This window comes from Hyperolius riggenbachi, chromosome 1 (genome assembly GCF_040937935.1).
Source record: "Hyperolius riggenbachi isolate aHypRig1 chromosome 1, aHypRig1.pri, whole genome shotgun sequence".
In the NCBI taxonomy this organism is placed as follows: domain Eukaryota; kingdom Metazoa; phylum Chordata; class Amphibia; order Anura; family Hyperoliidae; genus Hyperolius; species Hyperolius riggenbachi.
In genome coordinates this window covers 100951991-100972727 of record NC_090646.1, presented here as the reverse complement: position 1 = coordinate 100972727, position 20737 = coordinate 100951991, and the positions used below count along the sequence as shown (strand labels likewise).

Sequence of the window (20737 nt, the reverse complement as noted above, 5' to 3'; positions counted from 1 at the left end):
GGTGCTGCCTGTGTGATTAGTTAGTCAGCACTCTTCTCTGGCTCCTAGTGCATGTCCAGCAGCAGGAGTCATGTACCGTACTTAGCATGCACGGTGAATGTTATCTGGTCATTGTCAGTCATTCATGTGATGATAGGGCTATGGCACCAAGGCCCCATTCACACTGGGGGGTTTTCCAGCGCTTTGCAGATCAACAGTGATCAGCAAAGTGCTAGGATAATGTTACTTTATGGTAGCAATAATACTGCAGTTGTGATTTGTTTAAAATCGCTAATGTGCTGCCTGCAGCATTGTGGGAGCGTTCACAATGTGACTCTTTCCCAAAAGAGATGTCCCCCTCTCCACCCAGCTTGGTGCCAACCTCTTCCGACCCAGCGTAACTCTCCCTCTGCCCTCAGTATTAGTTTACTTCCTCACCCAGTAGCAAACAGTGTGACCACCCGGCTACTTTTCCATACCACCCGGCTGGAAAATATTTCTGGTGAGAACACTGAGCTATATTTGCTGTGTAAACTATCTAATCTTTAGATAAGATATATAGACAAGTTACTTGTTGTTCTAGTTAGTTTTTCATCTCAGATCCGCTTTAAGCATAGTTAAAGCAAATCTGTAGTGAGAAAAAAGTCAGATACTTACCTTTGGAGAGGGAAGTCTCTGGGTCCTATTAAAGAGGTTTAAAATCGCACAAAAGTAAACCTACCAGTGGGTTAGGGGACATCTTACCCTCTGTCACAATTTCGCCGCTCCCCGCCACATTAAAAGTGGTCAAAAACAGTTTTTAAAAGTTTGTTTATAAACAAACAAAATGGCCACGAAAACAGGAAGTAGGTTGATGTACAGTATGTCCACACATAGAAAATACATCCATACACAAGCAGGCTGTATACAGCCTTCCTTTTAAATCTCAAGAGATCACTTGTGTGTTTACCTTCTGTCCCCCTGCAGCTCTCATCCACTGAATACTAGTGACAGGCTGTGAGGCTGATCGTTTCTTCCTGTCTGTAATTTCTCAGTATGTGTCAGCCAGCTCCTTTCACAGCCTAACAGAGGAGGACTTTTATCCAGCTCTCTTTCACTGATAAGAGCAGAGACGCTGCTGGCTTATGTAAATAACAAACACACTGGAGTGTGCATAGAGGGGCCTGGAGAGGGGTGTGCATAACAGATCAACACGGAAGAGTTGGCAGCCTTCCAGACACATGGCGACAAGTCCGACAGGGGAAAGATACATTGATTTATTACAGAGAGGGTGATAGTAGAAAGTGCTGCAGTAAGCCAGAGCACATTAGAATAGGCTTAGGAACTTGTAGGATGGTAGAAAACAGGATGACATTTTTGTTACAGAGTCTCTTTAACCTCCCTGGCGTTAGATTTTGTTTTCCAGATTTAGGGTCTAAAATCCATGCAATTTTTTCACAAGCTTTTAGAACCGAAGAAAAAGAAAAAAAAAACATACCACAGAGAGATCTGCAGCAGCTCCTGCATATAACTCACTCAGGCACGGGATTACCACTCTGAGGTGCGAATTTCCATTCCGAGCCTGATTTGGGATTACCACTAAGGAGGTTAAGCCTTCTCTTTCCCTTCTCGGTGGGGTTGGTCCCCCGCTGAAGTTACGCCACCTCTGTGGGCCCTTGAAAGGCTTCGGAGGCATTTGTTTCCCCCAATGCTCTCTAAGGCTAAGTTCACAGTGCTCAGTTGCGTTGCAAAAGAATTCTGCATGCCAACGCACAGCCCATACAATTCTATGGGGCTGTTCACAGTATTGGGTTGCGTTATTCTAACTTGCTCCATACAGGCTTTGCATTTAAGTCTATGTCCAGTCTCAGTTGCAGTTCACACACATTTTAACACCTGCGTTATTCAACTGACCACTGTGAATCCAGCCTTAGACGGGCAACTCCAGCAAATTACGGAGGTGCACATCTTCCGGAGCACACGGGGGCACAAGTGCTTCTGAAGCCTTATGAGAACAGCTTGTGTTAAAGGTGTATTTGACCAGTCGAATAGCTATAACGGGTGACAGCCCTGAAACGAGTGGACCCAGACAGAACAGGGAAGGCTCAATAGTATCTAGAATGTTCCCTCTCTGTCCGCATTTCAGTCTCACTTTAAAGGACTCACAAGGTGAGTTAATAAAACGAACTTTACTTACCTGGGGCTTCTTGCAGCCCCTACAAGTCACGTGTGTTCATCGCCACAGCTCTGGTCTTCTCCTGTCAGTCTTTGAAGATCACGAACCCCGGATGGGTCGACATCTTTTGTGCCGTGTGGTTGTGCAACTATGCAAATCACGAGGAGCGTACTGCGCATGCGCAGAAGACCCCAACCCATGCGGGGTCAGCGATCTTCAGAGGCTGCAGGTAATTCAGTAAAGAGCTTACCTTGTGAGTCCTTTAAGACTATGCTACTTTAGACTGGAGCTACTACAAGCCTGGCATAGATTTTACTATGCGCAGTCCCCAATACTACAGACGTGTTTTTTAGAATAATATCAGTATTCATTGGGCTACATAATTTTATCTAATAAAGGTTGGTTTGGTTGTTCATGCATTTAAAATGAATTATTTCTCTCTTTAGGTCTTTAAAGATAAAGCATGACCTTCTTGATGAAGACTCTAGAGATACCCAAAAATCAAGTGAGGTGTGTGGTCTACTATAATATTTTTGGGTTACACGTAAGGAGTTCTCAAAGCATCTATTTTTTTTTTCTCATTAACCCTTGTAATTGAACATGGGATGTTTTAATGTTCGTAGGGATGGTTTCGACAGGGCAGTTGTAGGATTTTACATCACGGTTGATGAGAGAATGTGTGGTGTAAAGTATTGCACTGATATTAGCATTTTGTCCTCAAAAGCCACGACTGTTTCAAGTAACTTTCTGAGGTCTGTACAGGTGTTGCCTGTTGTTCTAGGACCCGATCTTAATAAATGGGAGTTGCCATCAGCTGTTTTGGGTAATTTTTGCTTGCTAGCAGTGGAAGCCATTTTATCTTCTTCTCTCTCTCTCTCTATCTACAGAGCAGCAATCTGGAAAAATGTATACTCACATTTGTTAATGCTCCTTTCTTGGAAAAAAAAAACAATAGCGGTATACTACTTGGTTCAGGGGTCGGGGTCCATTAGTATGCCACCATGTTTGTCCAGTAAATGCTTGTACAAGTATCTGTGTGCATATTCGACTATGCCATTTAATCTCAGGTCAGGAACTCTTCCAGAAACCACTAATTCACAGACTGCTATAAGAAAATACTCAGCATGTAGGATAAAGATAAGTTGGATGGTGTGGAACATTAGCAAGTTCACAAGTGGCGGACTATTATTTTGCTAAGAGTAAAGAGCCCAGTCCTGGCAGCAAGTCCACTGCAGTCACAATACTGAACTGCATTGAAAAGTAAAGCAGTAAAAAATTGATGGAAAACCATGCAAAATTAAAGAAAAAAAAAATATATATATATATATATATATATATATATAAATGCTTAGTGTCAGAATCAGTGGAATTAGCTATGTACATTTGTGTTTAACCTCTGAACAAGCACCCAGCAGTGCGTTAATGAAGCATTAGTCTTTTTTAATAAGTTACCCCTGGAATCTGTAAAGCTGGGTATCTCTGTTAAATTAAACTTTATTTCTACTTCACCGGTTGTTAGTAAGACTACTCTTCATATTTATGACAAGGAGTGGAATAGGTTAGGCCTGATCTTAATGTCAGCAGCTTTAAAAATATCTGAGGCAAACTGATGTATGGGATTTGAGGCTACAGAGATGTGGGTGCACGTGTGCAGAGCCTTACCACACTTTCTGATGTCTCCCGAGAGGCTCTGTTTCACTATTAACTGCTCCGGTAGCAACCTTGACTTTAGTAAGCCGCTGAATTTGAACTCATAGGTACTTGCCTGTGCAGTGTGTCCATGCTCGCCTTTCTCCTGTGTTCCTGGTGCGTGCAGTCCCGTCACCTACTGTGCATAGGCAGGCGAGTACCTCTGAGTCAAAGGTCGGCAACTTACTATAGTAGCGGCTGCTACCAACTAAATTGACGGCGAAACAGAGCCTCTCAGGAGACATCAGAAACAGGGATGGGCTTTCGAGTAATCACGAGTTATTACTCGTGATTCAAATGAGGGTTAATTGGCGCAGGTGTGCGGCGGGGATACAAGGGGTTATTTACCCATAATTCCACCGTTTTCCCTGTGTTCCAAACAGCTTGCACGCGTCCTATTGGTCACGTTGCAAGCCTCACATCGGCACACTTCCTCCTTCAAGCGGGAAGGAGGAAGTGCGCCGGTGTGAAGCTTGCAACGTGACGAATAGGATGCGTGCAAAGCTGGTAGGAATGCAGGGCAGATGGCGGGATTATGGGTAAATAACCTCTTGTATCCCTGCCACACACCTGCGCCAGTGAACCCTCATTTAAATCACAAGTGATTACTCGAAAGCCCATCCCTGATCAGAAAGCGTGGTTAAGCTCTACAGACATGCCCGGACATCTCTGTATCCTTAAATCCCACACAGTATTGTCATGTATCCTTCAAGTCAACATTTACTGTGATGTCAACATATGAAGTTAAACAGTTCATTATCCATATGATTTGTATATTTGTTTGGATTTGCCTGTTACAAAAGTTTTTGGTTTTTTTAACATTTTTTTTTCCATTCTACTAGTCACTGGAGAGAATGCCTTCATCTGCCAGAGACAAATCGAACTCTGGGAAAAGTGACAAATCTTTAAAAAAAGGGTTAGAACAAGAGGAGAATAAAGGCGACTCCAAAACAGAAAAAGAGATTAAGAAGAAAATCTTTTTATCTACAGAAAGAACGCAGCAGGACACTGAGATACAGGATACAAAGAAGCAATTAGAGAGAATTGACTCAAACTCTGAAGAACAACAAAAACTCAGGCTTTCCAACAAAGCTGAAAAACAGATAAGAAGAGAAATGAATGACGGTAATATACATAATGCAAAGATTATTCAAAGAAAAGAATCTAAATCTAGAAGTGAACGGACTTACTCAGAAGACTGTTCATCCAGCCGGCAAGAAGAACTTTTAACATCCCACCAAGAAGATCGGTCGGCCTGCAAGCAGGATGAATGTTTATCTGCAAAGCAAGAAGAACATCCTTCTTCCAAGCAAGATGAGCGTCCTCTTTCCAATCGGGATGAGCGTCCTCCTTCCAGGCAAGATGAGCACGCTCCTTCCAGGCCAAATGAGCGCCCTTCCAGAAGGCAAGATGAGTGCCCTTCTTCCAAGCAGGATGAGCATTCTTCTTCCAAGCAGGATGAGCATTCTTCTTCCAAGCAGGATGAGCGTCCTTCTTCAAAACAGGATGAGCGTCCTTCTTCAAAGCAGGATGAGCGTCCTTCTTCAAAACAGGATGAGCGTCCTTCAAAACAGGATGAGCGTCCTTCTTCAAAACAGGATGAGCGTCCTTCTTCAAAACAGGATGAGCGTCCTTCTTCAAAACAGGATGAGCGTCCTTCTTCAAAACAGGATGAGCGTCCTTCTTCAAAACAGGAAGAGCGTCCTTCTTCAAAACAGGAAGAGCGTCCTTCTTCAAAACAGGAAGAGCGTCCTTCTTCAAAACAGGAAGAGCGTCCTTCTTCAAAACAGGAAGAGCGTCCTTCTTCAAAACAGGAAGAGCGTCCTTCTTCAAAACAGGAAGAGCGTCCTTCTTCAAAACAGGAAGAGCGTCCGTCTTCAAAACAGGAAGAGCGTCCGTCTTCAAAACAGGAAGAGCGTCCTTCTTCAAAACAGGAAGAGCGTCCTTCTTCAAAACAGGAAGAGCGTCCGTCTTCAAAACAGGAAGAGCGTCCGTCTTCAAAACAGGAAGAGCGTCCTTCATCCAAGCAAGAAGAGCGTCCTTCATCCAAGCAAGATGAGCACCCTTCATCCAAGCAAGATGAGCGCCCTTCATCCAAGCAAGATGAGCGCCCTTCATCCAAGCAAGATGAGCGCCCTTCATCCAAGCAAGATGAGCGCCCTTCATCCAAGCAAGATGAGCGCCCTTCATCCAAGCAAGATGAGCGCCCTTCATCCAAGCAGGATAAGCTTTTTTCTTTGAAACAAGATGAGCGTTCTACCTCCAAGCAAGATGAGCGTTCAGCCTCCAAGCAGGATGAGCGCTCGTACTCCAAGAATAGACGTAAGACAGATGAATCTGAGTTTCAGAAATCTAAAAAATCTTCAAAAATTGACATCCATCCACGCAAACAGAGTAAAACCAGTTCAGAAGAGCGATCTGATAGGAAAAGTATGCCAAAAAGTGATGGCAAATCATCGTCGTCCAGTAAAGAAGAGAGAATTACAGAAAATGCTAACAAAAAAGAAGAGTGTGTTAAACGTGATATCGGTAAAAAAGACAGACTTGGATCCACTGAGAAAATCAGAACTGAACACCGTTATAAACGGTCAAACAGTGATTCCAAGGACCATAGAGAATCTCAAAATTCTCCCAGACCACATAGTTCAAGTCAGAAAAAGCCGAAGAATTCTGCTGATGATAAAAATGAGGCTGACTCTGCCAGTTCTGATCATTCCAGGCAAGAGGAATCTATTCATAAAGAAAAGAAAAGACAGCATAGCTCTTCAGATGAAAAATTCCAGTCTAAAGAAAAATTTAAAAGCAGCAATAGCAAGACCTCGAAGACAAATGATCAAGAAAGTTCACATCAAAAGAATGAAAAGGATAAGGGTGTAGTTGATGGTTCAGCTGAGAAGTATAGAAAACCTAAATCTGATGATAAAGATGGAGAAAGGAGGGACAGTGTTCATTCTCAGGCATCAAGCACTACAGCAAAAGACTTCAGCCACAAATCCAAGTATTCAAGTGATAAACCAAAGGAGAGGTCTCGCCTAGACAGCAAAGACCACTTATCCTCTAGAACAGACAAGAAATCATCTGGAGAAAATTCTAAGAGTTCCAACCTCAAGTACAGTCACAAAGATACTAAACGAAAAGACGGAGATGGAAGGCGACCAGAAGAAAGATCTACTAAGAATCCAGATGACAAAAGGATAAAAGAGCGAAGCTGTAGCTCAGATAGCAAGTCGAGTAGAAAAAATGTTTCTGAGCCAAGAGGTGAGGGCTCTAAAGAAAATGGTTCAAAGAAAGCATCAAAAGCGGAAAGCGATGGGCTTTCTGTTACGTCAGTGTCTAGTGAAACTAAAGATCTCAAGGAAAATAAAACATGTGGAAGAAATTCTGCCCCGGAGAATGAAGCTGCATCTGCAGAATTAAGGGGTACAAATTTAACTACAATGATAAATGTTGATAATTGTGCCCCTCAACTTTCTAATGAAGCTCCTTCTTCCAAACAGTCTGTCTTAATGAAACCCAAATCAAAATATGGAGTAAGTGAATCGAAGGACAATAGATCTACGGGCACTTTTAAAAATGCTGGTCCTGGAAAAGATCCAGTTTCTTCGAAAAACTCAAATGCTTCAACTTCCAAAAACATTGACGATGGTAAAAAAATCATTCTAAGTTCAAAGCGTAGTTTCAACCTAGAAGAGACTCATTCTGGTGTTCCTCCTATAACATCTAATAACACTGACAATGAAAGAGCTAGCAAAGACCTTTCAGTTATTGGCAGGAAGAAAGGATGTGCTTGGGAACAGAGGGAACATGCCCCCATCCCGTATAGTGTTGATCCATCCAATTTGTCTCCTGAAATCTATTCTGAAGTAACAGATTCAAATGATGGTGATATTTCAACAAGTGACCTCGCAGAAGAGGATGATAGGTGTATAAAAGATTCCAAAAATGAAAACGCCAGCATTCCAGTAGCAATTTTGGAAGTTGATAACCTAGTGACTGGTAATGAGGTTGTAGGGGAAGTTTCCGTCATGGAGAATGACGAGTCTGTAGCAGAAAGTATTAGAAGCACTGCAAGTGACAGTGTTTATACTTCCCAAGAAATTGAGAACGAGACCTGTATGGAAAAAAATATAGGCAGCAGCGCGATGAGAGCTTGTCAAGAAGATTTTAGCGGTGTTGTTCCTGGAGAGGATGTCCACCCTAAAAAGGAGACAGAACGTGAAGCAGCCGCAACTTCCTCCAGCTTTGCAACAGAAAATGAATTAAGGCCTGGCAGTGAGGACTCTGCATCATCTTCTGGTACTCCACTGGCTAACAGCACAGATGCAACTTGCATTGAAATGGAAGCTACGAATCTTGATAACAGTAGAGAGTATACCTCTTCTGCTTCTGCAGATGGCAATTTTGTTGAAGATGATGGAGACATTACAATGTTATCGGAAAGCAGCTTTGAAGATGCCACAACCTCTTCAAGTTCTGATAGAAAACATTACAATGAGTATAGTTTTATGAACCCTTTACTTCTGTCAGAAAAAAGCAGAGAAGGTACAGCAACCTGTTCTCAGAGCACAACAGACACCTCTCCAGAAAAAGTGGGTTCTGTTACACTTAAAGCTGCTACTTCAAGTATTAATCGGGAGCTTTCAGAAAACTCCCGTGAGAATGCTGCATCTTCATCTGACAATACAGAAGGAAACCTTCTTTCAGCAGAGGTTTCCAACAATGTTAGTGAAACAGCTTCATCATCTGATGGCAATACAGAAAATGCTGGCTCTTGTGGAGCTTCTGGAATAGTAAGCCATGTTGCGACTTCTTCACAAAGTGATGGAGCATTTGATATTTCTGAAAATACCACAACCCAATCAGCTACCTCTTCAAGCTCTTCAACGGGTATTAATTTTGGCCTTGGGATGTCGGAGGGGCAGCCGGCCACATCTTCAAGCAGCATGATTAATAGCAGTAGGGAACTGAACTTTGATGGTTCCTCTGAAGTAGATAATGAAAACATAGCTGCATCATCAAGTAATGTCATGGATAGCTGCATGGGTGATGACTCTGGTGAATGGCTTAAAGATCCCTCAGAAAGGGAGGGTGAAGATGCTGCAAGTTCTTCCAGTAGCTTGCGTAGCACCTGCAGAAATGAGCATAACTTTAACAATGTGGAAGACAGTAAAAATACTCGTGCCACCTCCAGCACACAACAGCATAATTTAAATGAGTCAGGTACAGATGTCATCTCTTCGGGCACATTTAAAGACTTTCCTGGAAATTCATCTGATCTTTCAATGGATAGTAGCACTGAAGCATCAATCTCTGTTAGCAATGAGGCTTATTCTAGAAATACCATGGGCTGTTCCAGCAGTAGGGGAGATCAAAGTCCTGACAATGACAAATATGTGGAAGAGGCAAAAGAAAAGGACAATGCTGCTTCCTCCAGTAGCGGAGTTTCTTTAGTTCTTACACAAACTATTAGTGATGAAGCAGCATCATCTTCAAGCTCTTTCACAAATAATAACACTCAGCACAGGCAAGAAAGAGCCATGTTAAATTCTGACAACACCGAAGCCACAGCATCTTCGAGCTTTGCTACAAATAACAGTAGGGAGCAGTATTTAAGAAGTTCTCCGGGAAATAGTTTGGACACCACAGCAACTTCATCAAGTAGCTCATTTACTAGGGTACCCTTTACAGATGTAAACCACAACTTGCAGCCTACAGCATCCTCAAGTGTTGCTATGGACAGCAGTACAGGAGAGGAATTGAGCAGACATGTTGCAGGTTTGAGTAGCTGGCCAACTTCTGCAACATCCTCAAATATTTTGGATAGTGGATGCCGTACAACTCAAAAAGACAGAGGGCCAGCCTCCTCAAGCACAATGGTGGTTGATGGCATTAAAGAAAATTTGGATAATGTTGTTTATATAGATAAAGTAAGTGAGCAAACTGCTACTTCAAGTGATATGATGGATAGCAGTATAGAAGATGATAAAGCATGTGATGCACTTTCCAATAGTAACCCCTATGCCACAACATCCACAGGCACAACAATTGATTTGGATGTTGCTAAAGATATTGATGATGGATCTGATGTGAACAGTGAAGCTACAGCTGCTAGTTCAAGCAATAACATGGGGTCTTCAGTTGATAGTGGTGACGATAATGCAACATCCTCAGATTATACAGTGGACCGAAGTGCAGAAGTTGTGACGCAGGCTTCAGATCTGCTGAACAACGTTGAAGCAGCTAGTTCTTCGGGTTTTAGTGATGGTAGGCACCAAGCCGTTGACACTGAAGAGTCCACAGGCAGACCAGTGGTTGATGATGCTACAACCTCTTCTAGCACTGAAAGAGAAAATGAGTTATTTGTTAGTGGTGTACATGAAAGTCAAAGCAATGAAAGTAGCTGTAGAGCTAATGAGATGGATGCTGAGTCAAGTTTTGTTGCTCTCCATAGTGATACTGCCACTTTTGGTACCCCTGAGGAAACGGTAGTTCTGCCACAACAAGCAGATGTTAATGATGGTGCTGGTCCTGTTGATCTGAGTGTTGAAGATAGAATACATGTCTGTTCTGAAAACACTGAGGAAAAAGAGGACGCTGTCAGCAGTGCAAGTTCAGAAGAACAAAAACTTATTGGTAGTGCATCGAGACAAGTCACAAGGGAGCTTGGAGATGGAGAAACTGATGGCATTGTGACTAGTGCTGGAACAGATGCAAGAGAGCCTTCTGTAAGCCAAGAAAACCCTGAAGCCTCTAGTCATGTCACATGTGCAGATACAGAAGTTATTAATACTGAGGTATGTAATGTAACAGTGCATTTTCCTTTAGAGGAAGCGGCTGTTTCCCATACAAGTAATCAAGATCTAAATGAAGACCAAGTGTCAGAAGCCTCTGCAGATGACAAAATGTCTGAAGATCTTGAAGGAGAGGTTGAAAATGCATCTTTTGAAATGATTGCTGATGTAGGTACAGATAATGAGCTTGCAGGAACAAGTAGTCAACCTCTGACAGAAGAAGGTGAAGGGACTGTGACCAGTACAGGTATAACTGAAGAAAACTATGGTGAAAAAGCCATGCAAGGACAAGATGAGGGTTCATGCTCTGGTACAGAGACTAATGAAAGTGGTATTGTCAACATATCAGAAACAACGGGCCCTGCGGTTATTACAGAAGATGATGAAAGTGCCATTACAAGTACTGGCGCTAAAGAAGATGAAGAAGAGGGTGAAGGATTTGTTACAAGTTCTGGAACACCAGGTGAAGATTCTTCATTCTCAAATGCCCCAGAGAACAACTCAGCCAGTTTGCTTCATAATATTGAAAAGCATTGTGAAAACATGGCTGAGAACACTGGAGAAGAAATAGTCAATCGGGATGTGGATGAATTGAGTTCAGGAATTACGGAATGTGTTACAACCTTTACCACAGCACCAGAAGTTTTAAGTAATAGCACTATACCCTTGAGCGATAAAGAAAGTACTAGTCCTTCAACAGAAAGTGTTAATTTTGTGCCCGAAGCTGGTTCATCTGGCAATGTTCAAGCTCCAGACACCTGTGATTCAGAGAATAAAAACAAAGTTGAATCTGCAGAAGAATTCATTTCAGATGATTCTGAGAAACCTCAAGATTGTCCACCGGAACATAGTAATACCATAGACAATAACCATTTAAATAACAGAACTTCAGATAATTTAGAAATGGCACATCAAATGTCTGATGTAGAACCCGAGGCACAGTCAGTCAGTTTAAACGATGTGAACAACTCCTCTTCAACAGAAGCCCAAACAATCTCAGAAGAAGATTCTGATGTCACTGCTGATATGGTAAAAGACACAGCTTTTGTGGCCGAATCATCTGATAATGGCAAGGACGCTTCATCAGAGGCAGAAGCTAGAAGTACTTTAGATAGTTCAGACAAACCAAACCATGATCAAGATGGACCTGCCAGATCTAGAAGTTCAGATAGTAATATTCAACAAGCAGACGAAACACAGACTACCTCAAATGATTCCTGTGAAGGCATTGCCCTCAAACCTGACCAAGGTTAGTATTTTGTACGTGTGTAACTTTATTTTTAAAGTGGCATAAAACTCAAAACTAGGGGTGGGACGACGAATCCGGCGAATCCACGAATCCCTCGAATATTAGGAAATATTCGAGATTCGTGGATTCGAATCCCGACGCCATTTTCCACTATACGAATCCGCCGAATCCCGACGCCGCTTCGCCGCTCGCACTCGTCCTCCTCCGACCCCAACCCGCGCCTCCTCCGCTCGCCCCCCCCCCTGCCCGCATAGTTACCATCCACTCACCTATCCATAGCGGAGCGCAGAGCGGCAGACCTCTCGCCGACTTCCTGGTTCCCCCCAATGACCGGCTCTTACAATGACGTCATCAGTAAGAGCCGGTCCGGCCATTAGAGGGAACAGGGAAGTAACGAAGAGGTCTGCCGCTCTGCGCTCCACGGGAAAGGTGAGTAGATTATTATGCAGGGGTGAGCGGAGGAGGCACGGGGGATGGAGGGGGCCGTGGGGGGGTTGGTGGGGGAGGGGGGTTCTATCTATCTACCTACCTACTTACCTAACACTATCCCTACCTACCTACAGGCCGCTATACCTACCTACCTACAGGCCGCTATACCTACTTACCTACAGGCCCCTATACCTACCTAAAGGCCCCCTATACCTACCTAAAGGCCCCCTATACGTACCTACCTGCCTACCTAAAGGCCCCTATACCTACCTACCTAAAGGCCCCTATACCTACCTACCTACCTACAGGCCACTATACCTACCTACAGGCCTCAATACCTACCCACCTACCTACAGGCCCCCTATACATACCTACCTACCTAAAGGCACCTATACCTACCTACCTACCGGACACTATACCTACCTACCTACAGGCAACTATACCTACCTACAGGCCTCAATACCTACCTACCTACCTACCGGCCACTATCCTTACCTACCTACCTACAGGCCACTATACCTATCTATCTACCTACCTACCTACAGGCCGCTATACCCACCTACCTAAAGGCCCCCTATACCTACCTAAAGGCCCCCTATACGTACCTACCTACCTACCTACCTAAAGGCCCCTATACCTACCTACCTAAAGGCCCCTATACCTACCTACCTACCTACAGGCCACTATACCTACCTACAGGCCTCAATACCTACCTACCTACAGGCCCCCTATACGTACCTACCTACCTAAAGGCACCTATACCTGCCTACCTACATACCTACGTATACTTAAGGCCCTATACCCTGCTACCTATACTGAAGGTCCCTTTACCTACCTACCTACCTAAAGGCCCCTATACCTACCTACCTATACTTAAGGCCCTATACCCTGCTACCTATACTGAAGGTCCCTTTACCTACCTACCTACCTACCCTGAAGGCACATGTACCTTACTACCTATACTGAAGGCCCCTATACCTAGCTACCTACCTATACTGAAGGCACATATACCCTGCTACCTATACTGAAGGCACATATACCCTGCTACCTATACTGAAGGCCCCTATACCTAGTTACCTACCAATACTGAAAGCACATGTACTGTGCTACCTATACTGAAGGCCCCTATACCTTGCTACCGATACTGAAGGCACATGTACCTTGCTACCGATACTGAAGGCCTCTATACCCTGCTACCTACCTATACTGAAGGCCCATATACGCTGCTACCTATACTGAAGGCCCATATACCCTGCTACCTATACTGAAGGCCCATATACCCTGCTACCTATACTGAAGGCCCATATACCCTGCTACCTATACTGAAGGCCCATATACCCTGCTACCTATACTGAAGGCCCATATACCCTGCTACCTATACTGAAGGCCCATATACCCTGCTACCTATACTGAAGGCCCATATACACTGCTACCTATACTGAAGGCCCATATACCCTGCTACCTATACTGAAGGCCCATATACCCTGCTACCTATACTGAAGGCCCATATACCCTGCTACCTATACTGAAGGCCCATATACCCTGCTACCTATACTGAAGGCCCATATACCCTGCTACCTATACTGAAGGCCCATATACCCTGCTACCTATACTGAAGGCCCATATACCCTGCTACCTATACTGAAGGCCCATATACCCTGCTACCTATACTGAAGGCCCATATACCCTGCTACCTATACTGAAGGCCCATATACCCTGCCACCTATACTGAAGGCCCATATACCCTGCTACCTATACTGAAGGCCCATATACCCTGCTACCTATACTGAAGGCCCATATACCCTGCCACCTATACTGAAGGCCCATATACCCTGCCACCTATACTGAAGGCCCATATACCCTGCCACCTATACTGAAGGCCCATATACCCTGCCACCTATACTGAAGGCCCATATACCCTGCCACCTATACTGAAGGCCCATATACCCTGCTACCTATACTGAAGGCCCATATACCCTGCTACCTATACTGAAGGCCCATAAACCCTGCTACCTATACTGAAGGCCCCTATACCTTGCTACCTATACTGAAAGCTACCAATATTGAAGGCACCCATACCTAGCTAGCTATACTGAAGGCACCTTTACCTCGCTACCTATGCCTGGGTACCTATACTGCGGGCAACTATACCACGGATCGCACAATTTTTATGTGCAGGATTCGTTAGATTCGGGATTCGAAAGGTTCGAGATATTCGAGAACCTTTTTAGATTCGGATCATCCCTACTCAAAACTGCATCTATGTTGTAAAACATTAAACACAACATAAAACTAATAGAAAACAAACAAAAAAAAGTATAAAGCCACTGGAAGGCAAAGTTCCACTTCACTTAGGCTAATTAATATAATTGCCAGTTGCAAAACAAATTATCGGAATGTAATTAATTAATTTGAAGAACAATCAAAGCAGAGGTTCTCTGCTTCCCCTGGTTACAGCAGAAGCTTTGTTTATTCTTTCAAATACAGCTCAACGCAGTTTAATTATTAGATTCTGAATGAAGTGGAAGTTTGAGCTAATAACCCTTCCAATACCATTAAACCAGTCATATATTTTTTCCAATCTTTTTTTTTCCTATAGTCTGTTTTTCTATAAAAAAAGTTTTTAAAATATTTCAATAAGTGAAAATGGGTAACATGAAATAACATCCACATCTTCCAGTTTAGAATCTTATACCACCCAGTTAATCCCTTACGTACGGGCGGGGGGTTTCTATTATCCACCTGTGGACGCAAATTAAGATGGATGAAAAAAAGACAAAGAAAGACAAAACAAAAATAAGTATAGAGAATTTCCCTTCCCTCCCCTATTCAGTAGATGGCATCTATATTCTTAGTGTCCCCGTACTTCCATCTCTGCAACCGGCTGTGTTATTTGCTCACCCCAGGTCTGGGCCGTCCAACCCCCCCTCCTTGTTCCCTCCTTCGACTCCTTTTATATTGATCAAAGCTGGTGAATTCCATCCACCTTTCCCATCTCTCTACCATGTATTATATACGTCTTCTCCTCCATTGTTTGTATATACATCACCTTGTCAAACCAATCGAGTATAGAGGGGGCGATTCGAGATCTCCAATTGGAGAGGAATTGGAGATTCGAGATCTTAGCTGCATTCATCAGATGCATACCCAAGGAGCCTCTGTACTTTAAGTAAACCAAATTAAGATGTAGCAAGTATACACTTGGGTCTTCGGTGGTGGGTACGTCTGCCAACTCCCACAAATAATGTTTAACTTCCTTCCAAAAATGTCTCAGTCCCCTGCACCCCAACATTATGTGCAACAATCAGGGATGGGCTTCCGCAGAGTATTGCACAGACTTCTGGGTAATTTAAACTAGTCATCCGTGCTCACAGCTGAGTAATCAGCAACTCATTACTATTTCAATTCTGAGTAGCTTGCTACTCGAAATTACTTGGAAGCCCATCCCTGGCAACAACTCTCCTCTTCCTTCTCTACATCTCCAACAGAGGCGGTCCGCCACACACATACTATTCAGCAGGGCTGTTGTGTAATACCATCTCATTGCCACTTTGTAGCATGATTCCTGTACCATAAGTCATTTTAATTATTCTGTACCACCATTGGGAAGGTGTCCGCTCCCTGCCCAGTTCCCTCTCCCATCTGTAATTCTGTGTGTGATCTGCTCCCTCCCCCAGGTATGCATAGATCCTCGCCAAAGTGCCCCTTGATTGTCCCTTCTCCACACAAAGTTTCTCAAACTATGTCATTTCCCTCAAGAGTTCCTCCTTGCTACCCTATGTGAGCAGGAAATGCCTGAAATGAAATAAACTCCAGACATCGACCTCGTCGACTTGCAACAGTTCAGTTATCTCCTCCCCATATCTCCAATTATTGTTTGTAATCGGTGTACATACCTGCAGCCTCTCTCCCCTCTCTCCATTGCCTATAGGCCCCCCTCTGACATCGTAGATCGAATTTCTTATTCTATCGGATAGGCATCAAGGGCGAGGGGTGCGGCGAGATGTCGCCTCTCCTAGTTGCCCTGTTTAATACTCTAAGCGTGTGGTCAACCAACATCTCTGAGGGATACTGATATTTTGGGATATATGGGAGCCACGGTGTGATAGCTAGGGGTTATCTATAAAATTCTGCTGCAGAGACACCCACTGCTTGGTTTCCCCATGCCTGCTCCAGTCCACTACTCTCGTGATTACTGCAGCAGTATAGTATCTGTGTGGGTCAGGGACTACCAGCCGGCCTCTGTCTTTAGGTTGTGACAGTAATGAAAATTTTAGCCTCGCCATATTTTTCTGCCAGACAAACCCCATAAAAGCCCTCCTCACACAATCTAGATACCCCCTGGACATTATGCTGTGGTTAATGTTTTAGACTAGAGATGAAATTTAAGTGTCATTATTCTTTACAGTGACCTGAGCACCGGAATTTAGAAACAAACAAATAACCTCCTATAGGGGTGTTCATAATGGTGTGTGTTGGGGGAAGGGCATCACTAACCTATGGGGTGTTGCTCTTCTGGTCTCTTGTGCTTTGTTTTTGTTTTTTGTGTTTTTTGTTTTTTTTTTTGTGTTTTTTTTTTTTTTTACTTTTTATTCCTGTGCTACTTTTAAAGCTACTTTTCTAAAATCTTGAAGCAGCCAGGTGAAATGTATGTAAAACCCTTGTGTTTATTTCAGGCTGTGTGGTAGAAGAGGTTCCTCAGCCAGAGAGAGCAGATCATGTAAGTTTTCCACTCCTCTTCTTTGGTTTTTTTGGTCGAATATACTGTTTTGTTTTTTTTAAAGCTTATACATCTTTGTAAGATTCTCAGGTTCTTTTATAGCTACACCTGCAGGTGACTTGTGTCCATTGAGTTCCTCTAATAAACGCTCACTGGGACTTTATTAGGAACACTATACCCTTTACCATAAAAATATTAATTTGTGGTATATTGCAAATCTAATGAAAATCGCTGAGTCACAGGAAACTCTGGGTTTACACAATTTGGTTAGGTACTTTCTGAAGGGCCATTAGAGAGAGATTATTCAGCTACAAGAAAATGCCAAGTTAATTTTAAAGGATAACCAATAACCATACTTGTATCACATCAACAAGGTTATAAGTTTGCTTCCTAGAGTGCATCAAAAAATTAAAATGGGTCTGCTGTTTAGTATGTCTAAAGATGGAGATCTGGCCACTGCGGCTTAGTGGTCTTCCGATCTCCGCTGGTAAATGGGAGAGGTCATTGCTTTCGTTTACAACTGCCAACATGGATTTTGGGACCACTGGGCTGCAGTAGTCGGAGCTTTCTACCCAAATACCCTAAACAGGATGTCCAATTTAGATTTTTTTTTTTTTTTCACTTTGTGGGGCCATCAGTTAACTGCACTTGTGTGGATAAGTCCATTTGTAACAGTTTCTCACTTCAGTTGTCCTTTAAGCTATTTTTTTATTGAACCATATATGGACATAAGATTTCATTTTCTCAAAGCCCGACTCTAACCATTACTCTTTAATTGTTCTCCATAGACTTTCTCAGTAGCTTGTTTTTTGATGATTTTGGTGAATGACATCATGCACATGTGAAACAATGCTGCCCGGCTCATCCAGCCACTTAATTTCCTCTTCTGCATGTTTAGAAATAAATCTATGGATGGAAGAGACACACTTGTTAAAAAGAGGCTTGAGTGGGGGGAAAAAGTTGAGTTACCTAGGGCTTCTTCCAGCCCACTGCAGTCTTATCCGGTCCCTCACTTTCCTTCCTGTCCACATCAACGTGTCGCTGTCACACCATGTGCTGTCCTGGCCGCAAGCTTCTCCTAAATCGTACTCTCTTGCTGGGACTATTTGCACCTGCACAGTTTGTGAAACTGCGCAAGTGAAGAACGCTCCTGGAAATGGGGACACGATCAAGGAGGTGTGTGACCAGAGCCGAGTAGGTGCAGTAGTCCATGACTAAGCCAGTTGTGGACTTTAACGGGGGTCACAGCAGCAACGTGGAGCAGACTGGGAGGACCGTGAGGGACCTAATAGACTGAGGGGAGCTGGAAGAAGCTTCAGATAAGTAAGAATCAACTTTTTTTCATTTTTCTATAATTGGAGCTCCTTCCAACCCCCGTAGTCCGGCAAGTCCCTTGGCGTCCCCCGAGCCCCTTATCGCAAAAAATACACATAGGATAGAAGCGCTCAGACCATACATATGCAGATCCACGTTCTTCCAAAACCGATTATCTTTATTGCATAGAACACCTCAAAATAAACACTAAATACACCAATTTAATAAAGACTTAAATGTAGTGTTAGTACATGTAAAAAAACTTCTTAAAAGCATATCACAAATCCTATACCGATCCCCCGGTCTAGGGCCACGGCTTCTCTCACTTTCTGTCGTCTATTGCAGCGTCCTCCTCACTACTCCGTTAGGTTCCGCCCTCCGTTCTCCTGCTGGAATCTCTTTAATTCCTGTCACTGAAGCTGCACTGCACATGCACGTTCCATGATCATGGACCGTGCATGGACGGAACCTGGCATGCGCAGTGGAACGCCAATCACAGGAATTTCATAGCTGTCAGCAGAACGGAGGGGGCTTGGAGGACGCTGAGGGCCCTGCCAGACTAGGGAGGGTATGAAGAAGCGCCAGGTAAGTTAAAAATTCTTTCACAATTGCGCTCCCAGAGACTGAAACAATCTGTGCATGCGTGCGGGCTAGAGGCCATTACGAAGGCAATAGCAGAGTGCTGAGCCACAGTGGACTTGCAGTGATGGACGCACAGGCTTCTAGGGGCTGGAAGCCCCAGATAACAAAATCTTTATAGGGTTTTAACAGTTAATATATCCTTTAACCGCTTCCAGTCCGCTTAATGCAGGATGGCAGCGAGATTGCGGCTCTCTCAGGTCTCAGCGACTCCATATGGCATCATCTCCCAAGGAACGAGATTTGACATGAGCTCACGCTCACATGAATGTAAGCTCCCATCAGTAAACACAGCGATCTGTTAGCCAGCGATTGAAGCTGGCAGGTTGTTTGTTTTGTTGTTGTTGTTTTTTTTTTTTTTTAGTATATCATGATCTTATTTATATCGCTAACATCTTACGCAATGCTTCACAGAGTATAGTCTTGTCACTTAACTGTCCCTCAGAGGGCCTCACAATCTAATCCCTACCATAGGCATATGTCTATGCATGTGTCATGTAGTGTTTGTATCGTAGTCTAGGGCCAGTTAGGGGGGAAGCCATTTAACTTATCTGTATGGTTTTGTTTTTTGGTGGAGGGGGGGGGGGGTATTTCCTTTTTTTAATAAAAGCGGATTATAACCCTGCATTTCAACTTTGCTCTAAAACATTATTTACAGCATATTATATGCAACCAGCATTTTTTTTTATTACTAGACCAGCATTGGAAGGGTTACACACAGAGCTTTAAAGTTCCGTGGAGAGAAATGCTGCAGCAGCCGAAGTTTAGATATATACATAAAGTAAACACAATGTAACAAGTGTGGAATGTGACACACACACTGACTGTGCAGGAGCTCCCGGACACAGAGAGAGAGTGAGTCACATTCCTCACTTGTTACTTTGTGTTTACTTAAATGTATCTATCTAAACTTCGGCTGCTGCAGCATTTCTCTCCACGGAACTTTAAAGCTCTGTGTGTAACCCTTCCAATGCTGGTCTAGTAAAAAAAAAATGCTAGTTGCATATAATATGCTGTAAATAATGTTTTAGAGCAAAGTTGAAATGCAGGGTTATATTCCGCTTTAAAATAATAAAAAATAAAACTAGCAGCAGCAGCAGCAATCAAATAGTACCAAAACAAAGCTGTCTTTGTGATAAGAAAAGGAGGAAAAATTAATTTAGGTGCAAAGTTGTATGACCGAGCAATAAACTGTTAAAGAGACTAATTCAGCTTTTTATTGCAGAAAGCTGTTCAACATTATTGCCCTAACTAAAACGCTGCATCCCCGAGGCTGAAATCTAACTAAATCCCTCCAAACTCCCCGGGGCACACTGCGGGGAGCGCTTCCGTGAGAGGCAGAGCTTCCAGCTGCAGCTCTGCATCTACATGCGTCTATCAGTGCGTATGTCCGCCTCCTCCCGCCCCTCTGTCTTCCTTCACTGAGAGGGGCGGGGTAGAGGCAGAGATGCGCGCTGATAGACGCGCATGGAGGCAGAACTGTAGCTGAAAGCTCTGCCTCCCGGGGCAGCAAAATCCATGACCAAGAAAGTCGTGGATTTTGCGAGGGGAGTTTGGGGGGGATTTAGTTAGATTACAGCTGCGGGGATGCAGCGTTTTAGTTAGGGCAATCATGTTGAACAGCTTTTTGCAATAAAAAGCTTTATTTTCAGAGACTTCAGTGTGTCTTTAAAGTTGTGAAGTGCCAAATGGTTAAAAATGGCCTAGTCACTAGGTGGGTATAAACCTCTGCTCCTCAAGTGGTTTAAGTTCCCTTTAAGTCAGACACTGAT

The 20737-nt window shown here is 43.5% G+C and overlaps 1 protein-coding gene across 1 annotated transcript in view; it reads left to right on the top strand.

Annotated features, from left to right (window-relative positions):
* The window catches only part of BOD1L1 (biorientation of chromosomes in cell division 1 like 1), an 82386-nt gene that overhangs the window by 34177 nt on the left and 27472 nt on the right, over nucleotides 1-20737 (top strand). Inside the window, exons 9-11 of the mRNA XM_068277552.1 lie at nucleotides 2581-2644; nucleotides 4666-11863; nucleotides 16969-17012. Of these exons, the coding sequence (XP_068133653.1) occupies nucleotides 2581-2644; nucleotides 4666-11863; nucleotides 16969-17012 (7306 nt within the window). The remainder of the gene's footprint in view (nucleotides 1-2580; nucleotides 2645-4665; nucleotides 11864-16968; nucleotides 17013-20737) is intronic.